Source organism: Aythya marila (assembly GCF_965140915.1).
Source record: "Aythya marila genome assembly, chromosome: 12".
Classification (NCBI taxonomy): Eukaryota; Metazoa; Chordata; class Aves; order Anseriformes; family Anatidae; genus Aythya; species Aythya marila.
In genome coordinates this window covers 8,921,141-8,946,114 of record NC_139053.1, presented here as the reverse complement: position 1 = coordinate 8,946,114, position 24,974 = coordinate 8,921,141, and the positions used below count along the sequence as shown (strand labels likewise).

Here is a 24,974-nt window from a genome sequence, read left to right as displayed (position 1 = left end):
CTCCTCCGACACGGAAATACAGTGTGTGGAGCACTTGATGTTCCTTCCTGCAGTCTCCAGTAAGACCGTGCTGGCTATACTGGGCTACAGAAGTCGCCACGTGCTCTTCCTCCGTTGGCCAACGACTCAGGGGTGTCCTGACCAAGGCCTTCTGCAAGCCCTGTGCCAAACAGGGAACGTGAGCTGTGAATGCTGCAGTGAAAGGCTGAATAAAACAAAAGAGTACTTACGTGGTTGCAGTCTGAAGAGATTTCGTTGTCTGGCTGAAAGGAGAAAAAAAAAAAAGGCGTCAGTTCACGGCTGCGTTTACCACGCAGAACAATATAAGCTTGTAGGAACTACCGTATCACCAACTGATTTCCATTTGACACAACTGATAGGAGACGTTAGAAGCTGCACATGGTATCTACGGGCCAGAAAGACAGGAACACCAGGGACAACCCTGTCCCACCTCTGCAGAACACAAATGGCACAAGCAGCAGCCTTTATGTGACTACCACAGAGCCTCAATGGGCACGCTTGTGCTCAGACCTGCTTCCCAAACTGACAAAGCACCTGTAGGAAAATGTGGCCATGGAGTTAAGACAAAAAAAACACCTTTCTGCACACAACTGAAGGACAAAGGCAGCCTAGCTTGCCTCGATTTGCCAGCCCAGGTAACTCTCTGGGAGCAAACAGTGGCGCTCCAGGGGGAGCTGCTGGCAGCGCCCTGCCTCCTGCTGATCCCTTCAGCCCCGACTCGTTGCCTTTCTGCTTTTTTTTTCCTTTTCCAGCCACCAAAGAGAGCTCAGGGCCCCAGGGATGAGGCAGAACCAGCCCTGAAGCTGAGGCAGCCCAGGAGCCCCTCAAAGCAGGTGTTTCTTCACCATGGGGCGCTCGCACCATCACTGCTTCGGGGAGCGCAAACACAAGTCATGGGAAAAAGGGAGCACAGAAAGGCTTCCAAGCCCTTAATTACAGCCATTATTAACTAAAGCACTTACTTTGTATAGCAGGAAGCAGCAAAAATTACCTCTGCAATTAAGAATTAAAACAAAGAAATCACCTGAAGGCTCACTGTAATTAGGCACGGTTTGGTCAGGATGCCACCACCCAAACCATCTCTCCCAGAGTAACCATAAACTTGAAAATTAGGGTTTCAAGCTTTGTCTTAGAGACTAACAGACACCTGTTTGGTACCCTCAGACTGCAGGACTGGTCCTCACAACAGAAAAATCAGGATGACACCCAAACTGCACCCTTTCAGAGAAGCACCTCCCCAAAGCCAACGCTATCGGGACTTAGGAGGCGATTCCCCCTTAACTTTCTGCACCCGTGCTAATCGCTCGGTGACAAAGCAAATTTCCAAAGCAGCCAGAATACCCTCAGTTGGCATCGCTGTTTCAGCCCAGGCCAGCTTCTTCATGAAATTCTGTACGTCAACAGTGCAATTAGCCTGTTGTGGCCAGGACGTATCTACTGCCCGGCCAAGCAGGAGGACTTGGGAGGGCCAGAGAGAGCTTTCCCAAAGCACCTCTTGGCTGCCTCAGCTCCTCCAGCAGCCTCCAACCTCATTCACTTTGCTTCAAATCTATCAAAGATTAAAACTTTTTTCCTGGAAAGATAAGCCCAGGGAGATAACAGACTGGTTTGCACCAGCCTGGGAAGCTGAGGCAAGCTTTTCCTGAAACGCACGACATTAACATACCAGACGTTCAAATACCCGCCTTCCCCGCGCTCTGCAGCAAACCTCAGCTCTGAAAAAACCAGCCTGATTTCTTTCAGTGCTGCTGGGAAGAGCAGTGGAAGCTCAACGGGACCCCAAGCGAGCCCTGCCTACACTCAGAGCTGAGTGCTCCAGCTCGCAGCAGCGCCCGACAGAGCCGGCAGCCCTGGATCCTCACCTCCTGCCATGCGGGTGCAGCCTCGGTGGAGGAATGACCTCCGCCTGGGAGGCTGGAACCACGGGGATAAGGGAAAGGTAAGGAGCAGACAGCACCAGGAGCTGCACCACATCACGTTTTGGGAAAGAAAGCCAATGGGGAGGAGGCCATCATGCAGAGCGAGGAGACAGAAGGACTCTGCTTGCACCTGACGGAAGGATTAAAGGCTGGTTCACAGCAGGGACGTGTCCCTGCGGGCTCCTTCAGGCTCTTGCTTTTTAGCAGTTTAGTTTAAGACAGAAAAAGCACTGCCTTGCACGTGATCAACAGCCCCGTGAACTCCAAAGGCTGGTGTGAAGCCCTGCCACAGGATCGCCAGCACCGCCTTCCCCATCCTCCTGGCCTCTGCTCGCTCAAGGAGCCATACCATGGAGCAACCTGGGCAAGTCCCCGGTACAATTCATGCCACCAGACTGTAACAAGCAAGTCAAGAATCCTAAATGCCCACCAAGGAAGAAACAAAGTCTTGGGAGAGCTCTGCACGGATCGCTTTAATCACCAGCCTGACCTTCCTTTCCTTCGCTCGTGCAAACAGAAGAGCCTGAGGCCAGCCACGTGAGTGCCTTCATCCCCGGGTTTTAATCCCTCTGCAGAGCAGGGGATGACAGCAGCTGCTTCCACTGATCTTTTGGGGCCGGAGCAGCAAGCACTGGTTGGAAAGGACCGAGCAAGCCAGGTGTTCTCCACCTGAACTCAGGATTAGGTTGCAAGGAGATTGGATGGATCAATGAGGAAAGGATGCCAACTAAGGCAGCCGCCTTCCCACGAAGGAGAGGGCAGGCAGCAGTCCGGGCAGCACGTGTGACCCGTTACAGAGCACAGCACGGATGGATACGCAGTAGAAATCAGCTCACGGGGTCCAGCCGGTGTTGGATTTCCCCGTTTTGACTTTACACAAACAAACATTTGTCACCACTACCTGCCGAGAGGTGACCCAGGGGTTTCTAACACGGAGGCTGTGGAGCTGCTCAAGGGAAAGGATTTGGGAGCCGCGTCCTTCCCCCGGCTACCAGCAGTCCCTTTGTGCCAACACACCCCGCTGGGACGGGCAGCTCACAATAAGGCAATTCAGTGCTCAGGTATCAGGGCTGAAAAGAGCACGAGCCCCGTGCAAGGCAGGGAGCGAGGAGAGATCCGGCCGGGAGAGCCGCCCTCCTGCAGACCTTCCCCTCCCGAGGCGAGGGCAAGGAGCGATTCTGCAGAACAGCCCGGGGGGAACGTGAGCAGATACAGCAGCCTGGGCAAGAATCAACACGGCTTTTGTTTAAAAAAAGGAAAAAAAAAAAAAAGAAAAAACAAACCATCGCACAGCCACCCATGCCTCCAACCTGCTGAAACTTCCTGGAGCGCGTGCCAGCGAGCAGATGGCTACAGTAAGCCATTTTCACACATCCTGCAATCCTGCAAGAGTCATGTGCGATACAGAAGTTAAACCGGAGACAACCGGAGCTCCAAACAGACGAGCAGGCTTCGTAACTTAATGACACGTTTAGTGAGCAAGGAGAGTTCAACTCGTTAAGCCGCGCTCCAAACGCCCTGCAACGCCGAGAGATGGCGGCGCCAAAACCAAACCCGTGGCAGCGAAAGCCTCTCACCTTGATCATTCCCAATTTTAAAGGAGTTTTTTGGAGGAAGCTCAGCACCGAGCTCCCAGCTCCCACAAACCCAGGTTATTTCACCCCAGGTTTCACACGCTGCTTTAGCTGAGCTGGAAGGGGAGGGACGAATTAAGGGACCCCCCGTGGAGCTATTTTCAGCAGTTCATTTTCGTACCCACACACTCAGCAGAAAAGCTCCAGGTGCCACGCACCCACCAGGAAAACCCAAGGGAGACCTGAGACTCCCCAGGGCCACGGTGACAGCGGTGTAAAACTGCTTGTAGGACGTCCCAAAGCATTTATGGCATCAAATATTTTCAGGTTTGTCACGCCGTACTGCACGGAGCTGAGAAGAGCCATGCTGCACGCCAGTTCTCGCCTTGGCACCGCTTCAAAGGGCCAGAAGTTTGGACTTCAAAATGCTTCAAGAGATCAGCCCCTGCCAGAAAAAAAAGCTGACTTCCTCCGTTACTCGTTCCCGAGCTCTCCCAAAGAAACTTCTCGGCAGAAAGCCGCCTGGTTGCTGAAAAGCAGCGCGTCCTGTCCCACTGCGGAGGCCAAAACCGCAGAGAGACGCCTCGATGAACTCCTCTGGGAAGCTGGCAGGAAGCAAAAACAGGCCTGGGGCGGCGGTGAGGGGCAACTCCCCACAGCATCCCTTCGGTGAGACTCTCACCTCCACCCACAGAAGCCTGTGGGATGTTTTTGGGGAGCCCCAGAGGCACACGGTGCCCTGCTCCCACTTGGAGACCCTCGCTAAGAGGAGGGCTGCAGGGGAGACGTGTGCCAAAAAAAATCCTGCTCCCTACGCTGCCTGGTGCTTCAGAGGGCGATTTCAGAAAGCAGCACGGAGCTGTGCAGTGCCTGGGACAAGCCGCGAGGGGTTTCGGTCACAAAGAGCTGCCCACCAGCAGCACATCCCACCAAGAAATGCAAGAAATTTGGGAGTGCGTGCAGCAGGGAGAGCCGAGACCTCTCCTCGATGACAGGGAGACGAAGCAAGCGTCCACGGGATGGAGCCAGGAACAAGGCTGGGGAAGATGCGCCCACCCTAGAGATCATGGGGTGATCTGGGGCAGCAGGAGCAGGATTTTGGGGGATCCCCGGGGGGCTGCTGGTGCTGAGGACGGCGATACAGGAGCCCTGTAACACGCTGCCACTGTGAGCCTTCAGCTGCTGCTCCAGGAACCCACACGGGCAGAGCGTGTTCTCCATCACGCCGTACCCTGAGGCCACTGAGGAGGAACTGAAAATCTCTTTTTTTTCATAAACTAAGAAATAAAAAAAAAAAAAAATCATTTATGCAAATCTTAAGGTCGTGACCAGGACAGCAAGACTTCGAAGAAGTCACAGAGGTTTTCCCACATGCAGCGACTGCTCTGATCCCATATTTATTTCGGTTCTGCTTTAACAATACTCATCGTCTACTTCTTAATTAAATCGCCACTTCCATCCAAAAGCAGCTTGATGAATGGAGAAGTAATTCAGGAGATAATGCCTTACCATTTTTAAACGTTATTTAAAAGATACAAACATTAAGATGCGAGCATTTAAATAATTACAGAGCTTATCAATTTAGTCAAGAAAAACACCAAGCTTGGCAGCGAAGGCTAAAATTAGCCACAAAATAATATAACCAGCCTAGAAAACTCTAGAAAGATTACTACAGCGTTCAAGCAAGACTGAAATTATTCAAATCTGGGCTTCTGGCTTATTTAAATCAACCTGCCTGGGAGCGACGCAAATCGTGGTGGTAAATTGATTTCCCTGGCGTCTGCTTCTCCTCTCTCCTGAGAGCCACAGAGAGAAAAAGGAGGGGAGCAGGAAGCCAAGCCGAGGCCAGCCGATGCACAACTTGCCAGGGGTGCTCCCTGCTCCGGGCCAGCCCAACGGGCCCGAGGTGCCAGCACCCACATGAGCCGGGCGCACGCTGGCTCAGGACCCGACGGATGTGCTGAGCCTCTCGGTGCCACGCTGAGATCAGGATTTTAATTCCTGGAGCTGGTACAATGTGGCATGGCCCAGGCTTTATTTTTTTCCCCTTACTAGCTAGCCTTTGCTGTGCTTTGGCAACGCACGCCTGGACCTCGTGCGCAAGGGGACGCTGGAAACTTTCAGCAAGCCTGCGGTGCCAACGCCTCCTCCGAGGTGAAAAAGGCAGGGCTGCTTCAGGCCTGCCAAGGGGCAGAGCGCGGCGTCTCACTGCAAAGCAAGAAAACACCGGATTAAATAAACACCGAGGGCATTTACCAAACGAATTCTGCTGGCATGAGGCTCGGCGGGGAGCGACTGGACCCCAGCCCCGCGGCCACCGGGGAGTTTTACTGCTCGGGTTCTCCTTCACTGCTCGGGTTCTCCTTCAGCACCGAGCAGACTGAATGAAGGTGGCTGCTGCCTGGCGGCTGCTCCCCGGGGAGCTGCGTTTCGCATCGGAGGAGCTCTCCAGAAAGGGCTGCTGGAGACATCTGCAGCAGCAGGGCAGTGAGTCACCAGCCCGGGCCTGATTCATCGCGCCTGGCGCTGTTTAGGAACCCGATAGCGGGACGCACGGGAGAGGTGGATGCGAGCGACGAGTCGTTTGAAGGGTCTAGATGTAAACCAACCTGATTTACATGCATTTGTTTCCTTTTTTTTTTTTTTTTTTTTTTTTTTTTTTTTTTGCCTGGGCAACGTTTCTTCAACGGCACAAGCCCACGGCGGCGCTGGGTGCAGAGGCGGCAGAACTTTAACCCGGATGAATCACAATGTTTTCCTTGCGTTACTGGAGGAAAAAGCAAACTCGAATGTTTATTTTAACCCCAGATAAAATCATTTGGATTTTGTTCAACAGAATTCAACGTGAGTAAGTCTTCCGAGGCACCGCGAAAGCAAGGTTTCCATGGGACTAGCAGCAAACCAGCAAATCAAAATTCCGCTCGCCTTCAGAAGACGCAAACAAAAGCCTTGCTGCAGATCCAAAGCTCCTTCCTCTGGTTTATCCCTCCGATAAAGGGCTCGGGGCTGCCTTATTGCAGCTATGTCAGGGGTTCGAGCTGACTGGTCCCCAGGAGAAGGCAGGCAGGGGCACGGAGCTGCCTCTTCTGCCGGAGGAAGCTGCCTTCAGTGCCCTGCGTGTTTCTGAGGGCTCCTTCCCAAATGCACAAGCGTTTTTCAGCTCAAACTGCTGGGCTCAATCGTGATATAGATAGCTAGAGCCGCTCAGCCAAGCGCTTTGCTTGAAAATGCTGGCTGCGATGGTAATTCGGAGGATTTAAAATGATACCACGGTAAGCAGCCAGATCAGCTTCCCTTAGGCCAAGGGAAGAAATTACAGCTGACTAGTTTTACACAGATGAGCAAGCTTAAAAAAAGAAAACATAATACGTACTCGGTGCTGGATGTTAAGTGAGCTCAGGAGCTTTCTGGAAAGCAGCGTTAGTAGAAAGACGCCTTACTGGTAGCGGGGAGCCAGACACCTGCACACAAATCCTTCCAATTACCGCTTCCATAACTCCCACTTAAAAAGCTATGAATAAAGACAAGCTGCAATTAAAAGCCTGAGCACACCTCCAGCTCCTCTGCTAACATCTATGGAGTGAAATAACGGGGGAAGGAGGGACAGGGAGGGAAAGCAGTGACCCCGTCCCCACCTAGCACGATCCTCCACGCCAAATCCTTGATTTTTTTTTGGTTTCATCCAAGGGAACTTCAGAGCTGAAGTCCATAACAGGTAGCAGAGGTCACTTGGCACACACTGGTCACTGCTGATGGTCGGTAGATGGCTGTTATTGATGGTTGTTCACATCACAGTGATGTTCTCCTACCACCTGAAGGCCAGGTGTGACTGCAGGATGAACGTGGAGCTAGAAAGCTCTGCCCCTGTGGAAATCCACAGCGGACAGGCCCCAGTTTTCATGGGGACTTGCAGCTCGCTGATGGCAAAGCTCAGACAGCTGCAGAACGCAGCGAGACCATTTGGTCCCACCCAACAGGCAGAGTAAAGCTGTTTTCCTTAGCAAGTAACACTCAGAAGAGGACTTTAAGAAATCCCCTCATACCAAAGTAGAACAAAGATCCCAACTGCGCACACGACACAAAGGCAGCAGCAAGCTCCTGGGGGTGTGCAGGGGAAAACCCAATGGCACTGCCCTCACAGAGGTGCCTTTTTTATTATTTTTGTTACCCCACGCAAGCATTTAAGTCCCTTGCAAGCAGATCTCTATCTGAATGACAAGGGGAAAGAAGGTGCTGGTGGTGTGCAGCTTTTGCAACACCAAGGTAAGACCAAAATGATTTACGCACAGGTCAACACCGCTGCCAAAAAAAATAAATAAATTTATATATATATATATATATATATAAAATGTATTATTTTTATTTCTTTTTTTTGGTGTCCTTGACCAGACCAGGCAGTCTTGCTCAGGGAGAAATTAGCTGCTGGGTGCCAGCCTCCATACAAATACCCCCCAGATTATCAAGTAATTTATGCAGGCATTTTTACACCTGTCATATAACCCGGAGTAGAGAAGAGGCTGAAGATATGATTGTCCTGTGACAATTCAAGGCAAGATAAAACCCAGAAGAGAGGCACTAAACACCAGCAGGAAGAAGCTGCGTGTTCCTAGGTGAGGCAGGAACCTTTGTGCCTGGCACAAGAGCAGGGAAGCCGCCTCTGCCACGAGGCACACGCTGCTCTTCTGGGTGGAAACTGAGCCTCAGGAAAACACAGGCTAAAAAATGAGCATCCAGGGCTCCGCTGGCACCGTTTGGGTACGAGCCCAAGCGTGACACGAGCAGAGTTTGAGGCATCTGAAAAACAGAAGCAGATGGAGAAGAAACCCAAGAGCGCGATTCCTCCAGCGATTATTTGGCACCGAGATGCAACCATCGGGGTTTCCCCCCAATAAAAAAAAAAAATCCCTGTACTATGGCTTCCCTTTTATCAACTACATCTGAGCTCAGATGTTGCAGGAAGGAGGAGATGCTGCCCTGTGCGGGGAGAGCCAGGTCTCTCCTCTGTTGGTGCACCACCACCAGCTGCATTTTGCAGCCGCACAGCTCCTGGCTCCGGCGATCCGGGGGCACGGCACCACATTAGCTCCATCCCAGCTGCCCTCGGGAACAAGAGGCAGTGACAGAAAAGCCTCGGAGCTAGTTAAGAACTGCCACATTCAGGCATTTTTCACTTTACCGCACATGGACCAAGCGTTCCAAAAAACCAGCATTTTCAGGCTTCCTGAAGCCCCCAGAATTGCACTCGGTAAATTCAGGTTTACATCTGGAGCCGTAACGGGGCATCTACCAGCTTCCCTGGGGCAACCCGAGGCACCTGAGGATGTTTTTATAACTGATAATCTACCAAATCACCCAACTAGCCTTGACGTTGAGAGGCCAAGAGGCCAAGATCCCACAGAGTGAGGCTTTTGGGGTCCTTTTGGGTGCATTTAAGCACAGCGATTCAGGTGAAGCTTATCAAAGCCCAAGCTGCAGTTTTACAACAATGTTGACTCTGCAAGCACAGAATAAACCCCAAACCCATAAAAGTCACCCTCCCTGCTTCTCAGGAACCCCTGGGGGTGGGGGAGCCGCTCAGTTGCTGCTTTTCAGATGTGAAGTTGCTCACGGCAGCCGCTGGCGGTGAAGGTGACACAGGAAAACCTGAGCTGCCACTGCCCTGCTCCCAGATAAATAAATGGGCAGGTACACGTATATATATATATGTAAATACATATAAATATAATTCTGCTGTGGCAGAGCAGAATGCAAACTGGATGAAAAAAAGGTAGCCACTTACAGATTAATCTCAGGAAGTTTCAGGCCTTATTCTGAAGCCTTCACCAACGCGTCTTCCTGTGCTAAGATGCACCGTGGGTCTCAAAACCAAGAGGAACAGCAAAAATGGTAATTTGTTCCTTACCAGCGACGCCGGCAGCTGTATGCAGAGCCCACAGCTTGCAGCCCGAGCACTCTGCAGGCCAGCACGGCGTTGCTGGAGGCATGCGGCAACCGCAAGAGCCCCCGCGCCAAACCCGACCTGCTTCGAGGAGGGTTATTTTGCTCTGACTAAGCTCCCCGGCGTGTCACCACAAGCGCCAGCGCGGCAGTTTCCCACAGGTTCACACATTTGCAAGTAATAATTGCAGACAAACGAGGCTTCTGCCCATTTGAACTCGCCAAGCCGCTTCTCGGAGCGCGAGCGCTGCTCTCCCGGTGGCAGATCCGTGTCCTCAAGCAACCAACTGCTCAAAGACCACAGCCTCCAGAAAGCCGAGCTGTTCCACGGGGAAGCAAGTGCCTTATTAAAGCACATATCCCTCTCTCACGCTTCCCAGCGAGCCGCCCTGGGCTGATCCCCGCTGCTGAAGGACGAGCTGAGCGAGGATGGCACCGAGCGCAGCCCCCGGCAGCGGGAGGACGGGAGCTCTGCAGCTACCCAAATAAAAACCACTTCTGCAAAACCCACTGGCTGTGGTTTGCTCTGCAGGAAGGTGCAAGGACATCTGCCCAGCCTCGGGGGACAGGCACCAACCCTGCAAGTTCCCCCTGCTGCAAGATCCCCCTCCAGCAGCGGAGGCAGCAAGTCCCCAGCATGGCACAGGGTTATCTGGGGGAGCCCATCTCCCTCTGTGCCGCTTTAAAAACTGAGCAGCCCATCACACGGACCTGAACCCCGGTGGGGCACTAAGCCTGCTGACTTCTTGCACTAGGACACCCCATAAAACGCTCAGCAAGGCATTTCTGGGAGGCACCACGGGAAGCCTCGGTGGAACCGGCGAGGTCTTGGTAAGGCAGGTGGGGCTCAGCCAGCAGCCGGCTCTCCCTGCCCTCAGAGATAAGGAAAAAGGGAGTTAATCCATCAATTATCTGAGCTGAAGGCTTGATCCTTCTCCCCCGTCTTCTCTTGAAAGTTGCAGCGGGATGGGATTAGCAGAGCGAGGCTTTGTGCTGTCCTGCAGGGAGGCGTGCAGCTCCGGGGCTCGGCGCAGCGGCAGGCAGCCAGCAGCAAGGTGCCTTCATTTGGGCTTAATTCTCCTAAGGGAGACCTCCACCTGCTCGAAAGGCAAAGCACAGCCCGCAACAGTTCTCCCGCGTTGAAGAGCCACTCATGCTGGCTTTTCAGAAGTCTTCCCTTATCCTCAGGCTCCTCCAGATGCAGTTTTTCACGGAGCTACTCCTAGAACGACGATGTGAGGATGCGGCACTGCCTGCGACCGAACCGGCCCAAACTAACAGCAAACTCCACAAAACTAACAAACTTCAGCTGCGTGGGGGAAAAACAGGCTTCTGAGCATTTACCTGCCTCACCCTTTCCATTCCTGATTTGCCCAGCTCGCATCAAAGATCTCTCTGAGTTGCCAGCACCAGAAACAAGCTGCGACCCCAAAACCAAGCGGGGTTTTATTGAACCTTAAGCAGATCGTGACAATTTTACTCGATCAACTGCTGCCATCCTTGGGGTAGGGGATGGGGGCACAGGAATGATGAAGAGGTAAAGATAAGTGATGTTGGATAAGGAGATGCCTCAAGGACAAAGGCACAGCCCTGCTCTCTGACCATACCCACACCAAATTAACTCCTGCCTGATGAACAAAGCCTCTTCCTAAAGACGTGTGTAACAGCATTTAATGAAAACCTCAATTTTAAGCGATGACAAGCACCGATAACAGTGATATCCTCACCTCGCTGGCACCCCTAACACTGCTCTGCAGACCCCAATCTCTTCCCAAAATCACTGCAACGCCTCCGAGAAGCGCAGCCCTCCTGACAGCTGGCTTCAAGGAGCCTACAACACCCCAAACGACCCCCTGCAAGAGGCAACAGGCACCCCAATCCCCCCAGAAAAATGGTTTTTGTTAAGTGCAGGAAGGAGCCTTTTGGTAGCGGGGGAATTGCCCCGCTGCAGCAGGGGCAATGCAGGCAGGCTGGAGCTGCAACAGATGCCAGGGATTTCCCATCTCCAGCACCAAGGAGTTAATTTGCATGCTAATTAGGAACAGGTCAGCAGGAAATTACAGCAGACAGCCTTCCCATTGGGGCTGGGGAGGACAGGGATGCATTCCTCACCCCACTGGGCCTCCAGCAACATCCCTGGTCAGCGAGGAGCCCCGGAGCAGCCACGTGGGGACACAGCAGCTCTGAGACCTGCAGAGCAAAGAAACCCACCTGAGCCACACCAGGTGGGGGAAATAACAGAGAGGGAGCCTAAACGGGCCCATCCCACTCACTGGCAGCACCAGGATTAAGGAAAAAAAGCACCAGGGGCAGTTCAGGCACCTGGAAGCACATCTTGCAACACCCCCTTACCTTCAAGCTGCCTCACACCCCGCAATACTTGGGGAGCTGTGCGGAAATCAGAGCCCCCCTCAGCTCAGGTTTAGGGGGCTGACGTTGCCAAACCCCATAAACCTCACTCAGTGCTGCTCACCCTCACTCATGAGCCTCGCAGGCAGCGTGGCTTCTGAGATTTCTTTTATCCAGAGCCTCCGAGATTGATTGCTTGGAGTTATTAGAAAATAACCATGCCAATCAAAAAAAAAAGAGCCACGGTATTACCAGGCCAGGCCTCATTTATTGTATTTTTAATTTCTGTTGGTATTGCAGAGCCAGAGGCAACAGGCTGGACACATCCCAGACGCCGAACTCCACGTGTCTCCTCCAAACCCTCCAGCCCTCGCCCCCTACAGCCCCCCACAGGGCTCCAGCCCTTTGGGGCACGTTGGGTGCCACGATGAGCTCCAGGAGCTGCAGCTGAGCCAGGTTTGGGGGCCAGGAGCTGAAGGTTTGGGGCCATCCCCATTCAGCCACAGGTCCCTAGGGCCAGCTGTGCCCCCACATCCTCAGCACCGCCTGCAGAGATGGGTTTAAGGCCAGGAGCCAGCCCATCGCGGGACACCCTGCTTTGCTTTCAGGCACCCAAGAGGCCGAGGGAAAGCTCAAAATTCAATTATGTTATCGGCCAGGGAATTACACAAAATTAAGCAGTAAATGATGGAAATCCTGCACTATTACTGCAAAAAAACTCATCGCTTTTTCTCCTATGAAGGCCAAAGGACCACGGCGTTTTCCCCACGTTCGCTGGGCTGCCAGCAGAGCACGCAGCGGGACCCTCACCAGGCATCCACTGAAACCACAGACGGGCTTTGCCTCTTCCCAGAAGGTTTTTGCAGCACATTTCAAGCCTCTAATAACGCCTGCAGAAGTCCAGGACCCAGCCGTGCTCTGCTCTCTCATCGTGCTGCCTTCAGGTGACATCTCCGTGGACTTCCTCCAAGTTCACACAGGTGTTTGGGGTCTAACAATGGAGCTGTAAGGCTGTTTGTACCCCTAACCACCTGCCAGGCTCAATTCTGGAAAGCTCAGGGGCTCAGGATCAATTCCGTCAGTGATCAGCTGCTGAATCCAGCAGGACCCAGCGAGGGTTTGGGATCTTCAGCAGGACCTGGGTGCTCGTGGCCGTTTCTAAGCCAGCACAACCCGGTGCCTGGTTACAGGGCGCTCCTCTTAGTGCCTCCACTTCTGGAAATAAGACACACGCTTCTTCCCAGCCCCCTGTGCCACCATCTGAAGCACAGGAAGGGGTAAACCTTTGAGCGGTGCCTAAAGCCTCAGCGTGCCCTCATTGTCTGCTCCCACCCGCCGAGACCTGGCGTCCACTGACACCAATTCACGCACAGGGAAGCGCAGAAAACCAAGTGTGAGATACCACCAGCCACGGCTCTGCTACGGGTCACCTCGACATACACACATGCAAATATTTCCAGGCTATTCCCTCTGTTAGGGAGCCACACACACCTCCTGCCTCCTCAGCCTGCAGCAGGAACGTGAAGCAGGTTCCAAGCCTACAGCACAAAACAGATTTCAATACATCTAAATATTGGAATAATCTAGGTATTTATAACGTTATTCAAAAACTTGCGTTCCCTCCAACTATCAGCTCTTTCAAACCCATTCCTTCATCCCCTAAAACTTTCATAATTCAAGTTTTTGGGAGCATTTAAGGCTTCAGCCTCGAGTACTGATGGCCTCCAAATACCTAAAGCCCCGGCGAACCAGAGCTCTGCAGACCAAGCATCCCCAGTTGTTTTGATGATATGCAGAAAAATTTAAATATATATATAGCAGATTTAAAAAAAAAATAAATTTGCGAGTAGTTTGAGGCGTCTCCAGTGTATTGATCAAGAACTTAATAGAGTAATTAGCCGGGGTTCATTAAAGCATGCTTTCCATTAGGCTCCCCAGTCATCTCATCGGAATTCATTTACGCGGCCGCGTGCCACAGGTGCAGAGCGCTCACCCCCCCCAGGCAGCCCCCAGGAGGGACACCTCGTCCTGCACCAGGGCTTCACCACATCCTCGCCCCATCCATCCCACGTGGATGGGACCAATTCCTCTCCTGAACTTTGGCTGCCAGTTCTGGGGCCTCAGCTCACAGCTCGGTCTGTCCGAGGATGGTAACGTCCGAAGCAGGAGGGCCAGCAGCCATTGGAAGCTAATTGTTCCTAAATTTAATTAGTTTCCATGAGTCAAATCAGTTGCCTAGACCCCAAACGTGCCCCGATTGGTGTTAATTGTATGAGGTGCTGAAAGCTGTAAGCTGATTGTGCCTCGGCACCAGGGAAGGCTGGCCTTACAAAGGGGGCTTTTGGAGAAGCACAAAAACCCCTGGGGAAGGGAAATCAGAACCTTATGATCTGTTCCCTGCCTGCCACGAGACAAGGTGACCGGCTGAGAAAGGAAAAACCTAAATATGTACGTAGTTAGCCCACCCCATCTCTGCTATCACCATGTTAAAAGAACCCAAGCCAGGCTTTTGATCCCATGCAGTGCACATTCCTTGCCCTGAACGGCCGGACACACTCCCGAGACAACCCCTCCTTCAAAAGGGAGCATTAGAAACAGAGAACGGGGCTGCAAGCAAACAATTTGGGAATAAATGAGGCGAATCGAGTGCAGAAAGTCTTCAGGTGGACGAGCTACATCTGGAACCTGAAGGCCACGCTGGACACACCGCGTTTTACCCCCAGAGTCTCTCTGAGCTCCTCTGGCAGCAGCTACATTGAAATATCCTGGGGAGTGCCCGCAGAGGCCAGCTCCTCCATACAGAGACAAAAAAAGATAATGCTGATAAAGAAATCCAAGCTAGAGCTGTTTCCCCTCATGGGAGAGGGGCAATCCCACAGTGATTTAGTCCCCAAGCCAACTGGGGGCTCTCTTTAAGTTACTTGCAACTCGCTGCTCAGCTCAGAAAATTTCAGCTTAGGTTCACTAACGGGTTTTGTAAAAATTAAACACCTTAAAAAAAAACAAACAGCCCTTGATCACATGAAATAATTTGGGGTATGTCAGGTTATTCAAGCACGAGCGTGACCAGCAGGGCAGGCCTCTCCTCCACCCCATGGGCATCTCTCCAGGGAGCAAGGGCAATTCCGACAGCTTTTAGCCGTGTTTCCCTCAATAAGAGGGAAAACTCAACTGGAGGACTCTTCTTGAAGACTCAGCTGATCCTACACCTCTTCCAGGGCAAGGAGGAGTCTATCGCTTTGTCACCCAGCCAAAACCATTAAGACTTCAACGTAAATATTCCCGTGGCCAAAATCCCAGCCATGTGCCAGGCAATCCAAGCACTGAAAGGTTCTGACAGAAGCCTCCTATTTGCTTTTCCTCAAAGCCACTCGCTCCTTCCAGCCACCGTGCTCGTGTCATCAGGCCAAGCCCGTGACTTTTATCAGCACCAAAGGCCACCTCACCCCATGGGGCACTACAACCTGCTTCTAGGAAAAAAAGAAAGCTTTCTGCACGAGACCAGGCTGGAGGAACAGCTCTTGTGCCTTGGAAAGACTCGATTAAGATTTGGCTAGCGTGGCCTCGGTTTGACACGTGAAAAACAACAAATATAACAAATTCCATGTTAAAGGAAAAAGAAGAGCATCCACCTTTGATGCTGAACATGGCCATGAAATGGGGAGGAGGACCCTCGGCACATCTCTCTCTCCAAGCAGGAGCAGCAGGAGGGCACCAAGCTCATGTCTCCAGGTGACTCGGGGTTAGCAGCACACACAGAAGGAATCTTACTGTGAAAGCCATGGGTTTATGCCTGAGCACAGCACCCAAAGCAGCATTACGGGTGGGATCCACGTCGATGCGGCACTGCTCAGGGCACCACAAAGCAGCCAGCAGCTCCCCAAACGCCACCCGTGGGCAGCGCTCCTGGAGCCGAGCCATCGCTCCACCACCTTCCAGAGCTGACCTCCTGCCTCACCTCGTTTTATGGCTTTTAATGCTAGGAGAGAGCCTGCACCAGGCGAGCAAAGAGCCGAAGGAAAGCCGTGCCAAGCCCCAAAAGGGCTGCTCAGAAGTGCTTCCAGCAGCGCGGCTCCCAAGGTAGCGCGCTGCAATATCGGGCTGGCTCCTCGAGTTTATTTTTAAGTGCTTCCTGAGAACAAAAGTTCAGTTCGGAAAGGCTCTTCTGGCCCCATTTCAGAACAGAGCAATCAAAGCGTATGAAATACCCTGCCTTAAACCTGAAACGATAACGTTGTGAGGTGACAGAGAGGATCTCGATCACGTGAGTACCTAAGGGCTGTGGGTTACTCTCTTCCCTTGTTTTTAAGGTCTTCCTTTTTACTGTCCTGTTACATTCACAGAGGTGGCTTTTTGTTTAAGGCAAATCTCTGACCTCCCCACATCCCAGCCCCAAAGCAGAGCCCAACAAGGTCCCAGCTCCCCAGGAGCACGTCGGGATGGCAACCTTGATAACGCTGCCGTGCTATCTGGAGCCATCCCTGCTCCCCGACCGTAACCCACAGGAAGGACTTGGCCCATCTCAGACAGCACACCAGATCTTCTAAAAGAGGACCTGGTCTCAGCTGGGAGCTGCTCAGAGGAACGATGCAGCCTCCAAGCACGAGCACTGGGTTTGGCGTGGACAGCCCCGAGGCAGAACAGACGCGGTGCTGGTCGAGGGTACCACGCACTGCTGTGGGCTGGGACGGGAGGATTTTTGGTGATGGCTCGTTGTGTGGAGAAAAAGGAAGAGCCCCACACTTCTGTCTGATGCTGTGTTGGGATTTCTCGAGGCAGGCCCAACGCCGCCCTCGCTCACTGCACAAGACGCAGGGAGGACCCGCGCCATAAGTCAGCATTTTGGCTTCTTCTGCCGAAACAACAACTTGATCTGGCTAAGTAGAAACAAAATGAGTGAAGACAGCTGTCTGGAAGCTGAGAAATAGGCCACGTTACCACTTCCACGAGACCTTCGAGTCCTGCTGCAGACACTGACTCGAGCAGCCGTTCTCTAGCCACGGCTGCTGAGCAGCCCCTAACCGCGTTTCCCTCTGGTAAGTGCTGACCTGAAATCCTGCTGAATCCCTGCCTGAAAAGCAGGCACTCGCAGAAAATCCATGTTTAAAGCAGAAAAAACGGATTATTAAGGCTCCCACAAGACACCTCCCATCACAACCACACTACAGCACGGTGAATGTCCCCTGTCCCAGGCCGGCTGACGAGCCCTCCCCACGCGGTGCTCCACACGACTCGTTAGGAGCACAGCTCCAATCACCAGCCATGAAATGGGAATTAGAGACTTCTCCGTGCTCCTTTAACAATGCTAACTATGACAGACAGAAGACTGAGCCTTCGTTCACAAGGTTGGCAGCAAGAAAAGCTGTGCCAGCGTACCTGGTGCTTGTGCAGTCAGCTCCTGAGGCTTTGGTGAGGTCCAGCAGCTGTGCACAGCAGCACACCCAGCACGTGTCTCCAACACCCAAACACCACGAGCGCTGTGCTTGTAGCACCAACTCTGAACTGACAGCCAAAAAAACAAGGGGGCACCCCAAGGGTTACGTGAGGAGCAGCAGAGAAGGCTTGGAAAGCGTGAATCCCAGCCAACAGCTCTCTCTGCCTGCACTGACTGGGGGCTCCAAGTCACAACTGGCCTGTCCAACCCTACAGTACAAGGATTATGCTGCCATCCACTTCTTTAGACCCACAGGCTTAAAGGACAGGCCACACGCAGGGACAGACACCAAGCTGACAACAATAACTCACTTCAAGCTTCTTCCAGACCTTCCTTCAGCTCAGCTGGAGACCCATCCGATGGACGTTGACTCTGGACCGCTGCAGCAGGTTTAGGAGCCGGGCAGCTTTTCTTTTTTCTTTTTAATTCCACCACGAGTTTTTTGTAGGGCAATTACTTCATCCCTTCAGAGAAGGCACGCTCTGCTGAGCTTGCTTTGCCGCTCGCTTGGTGGCATTTTACCAGGCAGTGACCCAACGGTCTAGAAAAGCCTCAATTATCAAACTACTGAGCACAAGGAGGAGCGGTGAAGTCTCCTGTTAAAACCCAACGGATCTAGCACCAGATCACAGACAGGTGTTGGGGTGGGTTAGGCATTTTGTTTTAAAGCAGAACCCAGCACATTTGGATGAATAATTCCACACAGCAGGGCTGCCATGTGGCTGTTCACCTCAGCTGCACCAACAGAGCTGGCTGCCACCTCCAGGAGGGACTCGACCTCCCCAGGACCAAAGAACTATGAGAAGTGTTTCACAAACACGCTCCACTCTTGCAGCTGCAGTAGCTGAAAGCACTGTGGGCACGTAGAGCAAGGCTCAGCACATCAAATCCTACCTTTTTGTCACTCCAGTTGTTCCTAATGTTTTGTTTGTGTCTCTGCCCAAAAGAACTGCAGCAAATAAACGTCCCCGTCCTGGTGTCAGCATGATTAACATGCATCTGTCCTCGTGCTACCTGACAAAGAGGCACTGGATGCCCACCAACAGCCTTAAACCCCATACGCTGGTGCCCGGGGAAGAGAGCTCCCTGCTCCTGACCTGACCCAGCACCACGGGTACCTGGGAACCAAACACCCAAAACCTGAGAGGACCCCACGATGACAGAGCCAGCAGCCAGCAGCCCTGATTTATTTTATTTTAAGTGCCATAGCAACCAACTTCACAGAGCTTAAAACTAAATTAGAAGATCAAAAAGTTATTGTGAAGCAAGATTTCAAATGAAAAGGTAATTACCTAGACCTTTTATCCATCCAATTCTTCCCCCTTTTTTTTTTTAAATCAGGAAGAATACCTGCAAGGCTTTTTCAGAAGCAAGCGCGCACCTCCCAACAGAGCGAGACAAGCAGAGCCTACCAGGAAAGTGGTGCTCACGTGCTGGGAAGCTGCTCCATCGAGCATCTGGACACCATCCCTGGACCAGGAACACGGCACACAGCCTGCCTAGGAACTCTTCCTTCAAACCTTTTGGTTCCAAGCGTGATGTCCCCAAGGAGAAGGGGCTGTAAGCGGGGGGAAAAACCACCCGTACCCGGCCCTACTGCCACCACCCAGCCTCGGATCTGCCTAGAGGGCTGAGATGGTCACTCTGTCACCAAACCATGGCACGGCTCGCTCAGCTCATGCTTGGAGGCACACATGGGGACACGTGGCAGTATAAAAGGGGTGAGGAGCCACCGGGCTGCTCAGGGATCAGAGCCAGCCCACGCCGGGCTCGCAAGGCCCGCTGCGCCCCACGGGAAGCCAAAGGCAGATGCCGAAGGCGTCCCCATCACAAACAAGGCTGCTGAAGTGTGTTTAGGGTTTCACTGAAGGACCTGACCATAAAAGCCTGGAGTAATTTGGGCTTGTAGTACCTGGGCACGTGGAAAGATTGGGGACAGAACAGAAACATGGCTCCGGAGCCACCGGCAGTGTTCCAGTCTCAACTCCATTTTCTTTTGCTGCTGCTCGTTGTTCTCCCAAACCTTACCCTTCCAGATCCCCTCCTCCCGAGCCAAACCACTCCTTTCCTTCGCCTTTGGAGGATCCATCTCCCCTCTACAGGTTATAGGAGGAGGAGAAACCATACCGAGGGTCCAAATCAACTTGCACCCACCACAAACCACCAGGAATTCTTCGTCAAGCCCAGCCCAAGGCAGAATGCTACCTGGAGATCTCCAGGACAGGGACAGGGGCTTCCCCTCATACAGCATCCAGCCTCCAGCTCCAGACCCATCATTAATTCAGCCTCTCAAATTAGCTCAACTTCAGCTGCTGGGAAGAATCACCCCTGTTCCCCTTATGGATGTCACAGTCCCTGGATCCCGTGCCCCACACGGGTGGCTCTGAACCAGCACCGGCTCAACAGCCCTCAGAAAAAAGGGACAGCAGAAGCAAAGCCCTCGGCGAGGCTTAAGGTACATCCTCCAGGTTTCTGATCATCGCCTTAAAAACAAATCCCTGCGTGTGCTGATGTCTGAAGCCGATGATCCTGCTGTAGGCACTGCCGGAGCAACCCCACAGAGCAAGCAGCGAAACAACCACCCTCAAGGCTTTAGGATTGGCCTCCCTTGTCCTTAACCCGTCCCCAATGCCAAAAGAGACGCGTTTTTCCCCAAAAAGCAGAGCATTTTGGCCCAGTTACCCCATCCCTGCCGTAAGGGCGCTACCAAAGAAGCCCATCCCCTCCGGATGAAGCAGCCCAAACCCCAAGGGCTCATCCCACCTCCACCGTGACCCTTTGAGCTCAACAAAAATTACTTTGCCTTATCCTGCATCAAAATTACACCGGTGGATGTGCATTGTCATTGCTAGCTCACACAAACACTTCATATATATATATATATTTTTACAAGTGCAATGCTCAACAATCATGACACCGAGTTAGCTCGCCAATTAATCAGACCTGAGATGCATTAACAGTAAAATGATGCTAAGAAACCCGTACAGTGCTTCCCTGGCTGAGGTATTTCCATACCTGCTAACGTTTCCTACCTCAGAAATCAACAACTCGGTCATGCTTCAAATGCAAATCATCATTAAACATGAAAAGAAACTCACCTGGCAAATATGTGAATATTTCATGGGTTTCTTTGTACTAGAACCACCACGAAAATTAGCTTAATGGGCAGCTCGTAAAGGAGAGCTCCAAGCTGCAGCCTTCACACTCAGAGACAGGCAGGCTCTGAAGTCTCCCTAGGAGCAGGCTGGCAACGGGAATCGCTTGGAAAAACACTCTTTAAAACACAATTTTGAAAGACAAACGCACGCAGCACCCCGCTTCTGCTCCTTCCATGTCTCAGCATGAAACTGCTCAGATGAAAACAAGAGCTCTGATGGCAACGTTGAAGTAACTCCAAACAGCGACGCAACCAGCACGCAAATCACTTGAAGTAGAAGAAGAAAAGCACTCAGAAAACTCACCCAAACGTGCGTTTTGCTGATTACCAGGACGTTTAAGCTGGCAGGCTCAGCCCGCTCCATGCTGCGGGTCAGGAGCAGCCTCGCACTGCTCTGCCAGGAGAGGAAAGCAGGGAGAGCAAGGGGAGGTCCTGTCCTTGGGTTGAACCACACCTGGAGGGCAGCAGGTCCCCTCCAGCACCTCCTTGGCTTTGTAGAAGTATTTCAGATCAGTCTGATGTTTGTTTTTTTTTGAAAAAATTTTAAAAATATGCAGTGCTTAACTACCTGTGTTAAGAACGCTTCAAATCAACAGGCTACAAGCAACCTCTCGCAGCCAGACCTTTAAAAAGCAAGGTTTGGGTTTTTTGACAGCTCTACCTTGTTTCTATCTTATTTCTTTTTTTCTAAGTTCCTGTTACACAGCTTCTCTCAGCATTCCCCTGTAACCCACCAACCAGAACCACAAATCTCACGATCAGCCAGCAGGGACAAGGGGAGGACGTGCCCCGAAGCGGCAGATACCAGAACCACACAGCCGTGGCGCTCACACAGGCCACCAGAACAAGTCATCCCGCTCACCTGCGGGCTACGAAATCTGAAGAAAGGTTTCACACAGCTCCCGATTACTCCGGTTTTAGAGTACCGTCGCTATTCCGTATCACATTATCAAGGGGAAAAAAAAAAAGGTGCTGCTCTCAGTACTGCTCCCAGTTCCAAACTGGAAGTTTCTCCACTTCAGAGGAATTTTTCCATCAAGAAAAACAAAACCACCTGAAGAGCCATGAAAAAGGCAGCTGCCTTTTGCTGCAGCCCAACTTTTATTTTTTTTTTTTTTTTAACCAGGCTCCAAAAACTTCAGCTTGTCGTCGCTCTCCCCCCTACCAGACGGGACTGCTACACTTCAGGTGCTGCCCACGCCAGCTGCAAGAAGTTTTTCCAATAGGGGTAACAGCTGAAACACCACTCGGTTCCTCAGCTGCTGCCTCCGGCACAAAGAAAACCCCCCAGGGGATGCCTGGCCCACGTGCAGCCCAACATTTACAACTCTTTTCGCTGAACAGGGGCTCCTTTGGGGAGAAACCTCACCCCGGGTGTCCCACCGCTGCCTGGGATGTCGACCCCAAAGGGAAAGGAAAACCACAAGCAGGCTCAGCACCGACCCGGGCTCCTACCTGCCGAAACGAAGCCAGGCACCCCCCCGAGCCCCTTGAACTCCATAAAACAGCCCGACCATCCCGGCTGAGAGCTGCTGAACAGCACCGCTGAGAGGTCCTGTGCGCTAAAATGGCTGAAAACCAATAAGCACTGGGAGCGTGAGGAATAAAAAAAAAAAAAAAAGAAAAAAAAAAAAAAAAGAAAGAAGAAGGGAGGAGCCTCACAATTGGAAAGAAAGGAATAACAAGGGCTCGTCTTTTGGCAGGCGGCTGGCTCCTGAGGCACCTCCTGCAGCCCGGACACCCGGAGGGGCTCGGGGACGGCGCCGCCCTACAAAGGGCCCCGGAGCCCCCGGCATGGGGCGAGGTGTTCCTGCAGCAAACCCCGAGCACTTTGGGGCCCCGGTGGGCTCAGGCATCAGGGTAGCTGTTGTCGGCACCTCGCATGTCCAACGTTAAGCCCGAAGTTGGATTAAAACCCCAAACCAAGGTCTTTGGGGGGGGGTTAAGCTGGAAATCACCACCGGTTGCCCACCCCAAAGCTCCCCTTGGTGACAGCAGCCATCGAGTCGCTGCCGTCTGCTGCCCCCAAAATAACGGGTGAGAAACGAGCAGTTTTTGCCCCAAACACCTCCCCGCTTGCTCAAAGCCTTAAAACCGCCCTGGCCTGATGTTCTCGGACTTGACAGAAAGGAAACCAAAAACTCAGCACCAGCACCGCCCCCTGCCCACCAAAACCACCCCCCCACAGCCCCCCAAACCCCACCAGCAAGCGGGGTGGCGGATGGGCCCCGAAACCCCCCTGAGGCCACCCCACACCAGAGGAACCCCCCCCACAGCCCCCTCACACCCCCTCGGCGTGGGGGCAGCGCTGACGGCCCCTGCCTGCTGGGTGGCGACCCCCGGAGCCCCCCAGGACCCTAAAAAAAAAAAAACAGAGACCACGGGAGAGCCCCCAGGACCCCTCAGCGCCCCCGTGAGGGCCAGCAGGGCCCCCTCCTGGAGAACTCCTGAGGGCTGCAGCGCCTCGGGGGCCCTGAGGGGGCATTGAGGGACCCGTGAGGGACCCCCTGAGCCCCCCCCGCCCCCCCCCCCTTTGTTCGCCGCCTCCCCCCGCGGCCCGGCCCCTCACCTCGCGGACATCCTGCAGGCACTCGAGCACGGCCAGGTTGTTGGCCCAGCTGTGCTTGGAGCAGAGCCGCACCACGTCCTCGCGGCACACCGCCTCCTCAGACAGCTTCCAGCCGCCGCCGGAGCCCCCCCCTCCACCTCCAACACCGCTCCGGGGCCCCCGCGGGCCGCCACCTCCTCCTCCTCCTCCTCCTCCACCACCACCTCCACCTCCTCCTCCTCCTCCCACCATCGCTGCTCCTCCTCCAGGTCCCTGCAGGGCCCCTCCGGGCACCGGGGGAGCTCCCGGGGCCGGCCCGGCCGCCGCGGCCGCTGTGGCGAGGAGCAGGAGCGGGAGGAGCGCGGGGCCCGGCCCGCGGCCCCGGACACGTCCGCACGGCGCCATCTTGGCTCCGCCACCGCCGGCGCGCCCCGCACGGCCCGGCCCCGCCTCCCCGCGCCTGACGTCACCGCCGCGCGCCACGCCCCCTCTCTGTGTATGGGGGGGTGGCCACGCCCACTCGGCGCGCAGCCTGCGCTGTGGTGCCCCCCCCCCTTCCCCTCACGGTGTGGCCGCCATGATGGGTGGCACTGCTGGTGTACTAAAAAGGTGGGGGAGCCAGCCGTGCAGCTGGTCCAGCCACCCCCTGCCACCACTGTCATGTACTTAAGCACCACGTCCAACCTCGCCTTGAGCACCCCCAGGGATAAGCCATGTCTCCAAGTAGAATCCTTGAATCATCAGGGTTGGAAAGCCCTCCACATCATCTGGTCCAAACACCAATGTCACCCACTGAACCGTGTCCCCAAGCATCACGTCCAATCTCTCCTTGAGCACCCCCAGGGATAAACCATGTCTCCAAGTAGAATTCTAGACTCATTAAGGTTGGAAAAGCCCTCCAAGGTCAGCTGGTCCAACCGCCCCCTACCACCACCATCACCCACTGAACCATGTCCTCATGCACCACATTGAACCTCTCCTTGAACACCCCCAGGGATAAACCATGTCTCCAGGTAGAATTCTAGACTCATTAAGGTTGGAAAAGCCCTCCAAATCACCTGGTCCAACCATCCCGTACCATCGTCACCCACCAAACCATGTCCCCAGGCACCACACCCAGCCTCTCCTTGAGCACCCCCAGGGATAAGCCATGTCTCCAAGTACAATCCTTGAATCATCAGGGTTGGAAAAAGCCTCCACATCATCTGGTCCAACCACCAACTAAACCGTGTCCCCAAGCACCACATTGAATATCTCCTTGAGAACACACAGGGACAAACCATGTCTCCAAGTAGAATTCGAGACTCATTAAGGTTGGAAAAGCCCTCCAAGATCATCTGGTCCAACCATCCCCTACCACCAATGTCACCCACTAACCATGTCCCCAAGCACCACATCCAACCTTTCCTTGAACACCCCCATGGACGGTGATGCCGCCACCTCCCTGGGCAACCTGTCCCAATGCCTGACTGCTCTTTCTGAGCAGAAATGTCTCCTCATTTCCAAACTGAACCTCCCCTGACACAACTTGAGGCCATTCCCTCTGCTGCTATCACTGGGTACCTGTGAGAAGAGGCCGACCCCAGCTCCCCACAGCTTCATTTCAGGCAGTTGCAGAGAGCAATGAAGTCTCCCCTGAGCCTGCTCTTCCCCAGACCAAACACCCCCAGTGCCCTCAGCCACTCCTCACAGGACTTGTGCTCCAGACCCCTCACCACCTTCATAGCCCTGCTCTGGACACGTTCCAGAGTCCCCAACAGTCCCCAACAACCATCACCATGGTCCCTAGTCACCTTCACAGCTCCAACCACCCTCACAGGGCCCAGACAACAACACGAACCCCACCACCATCGCCATGGTCCCCAACCATCCTCGCAGCCCCAAACACCATCATGGGCCTCAGCTGCCATCCTCAAGTCCCCAGCCACCATCGTGGGCCCCAGGTGCCATCACAGGCCCGACAGGAGGCTGAGAGAGCTGGGGATGTTCAGCATGGAGAAGAGGAGGCTCTAGGGACACCTCAGTGTGACCTTGC

At 53.6% G+C, this 24,974-nt stretch overlaps 1 protein-coding gene across 1 annotated transcript in view; it reads right to left on the bottom strand.

Annotated features, from left to right (window-relative positions):
- The window catches only part of GLG1 (golgi glycoprotein 1), a gene marked incomplete at its 5' end in the record, with an annotated part of 66,167 nt that extends 42,823 nt beyond the window's left edge, over positions 1–23,344 (bottom strand). The window contains 2 exons of the mRNA XM_082769732.1: positions 231–263; positions 22,961–23,344. Coding sequence (XP_082625858.1) covers positions 231–263; positions 22,961–23,344 — 417 coding nt within the window. The remainder of the gene's footprint in view (positions 1–230; positions 264–22,960) is intronic.
- Positions 23,345–24,974: the final 1,630 nt, after the last annotated feature.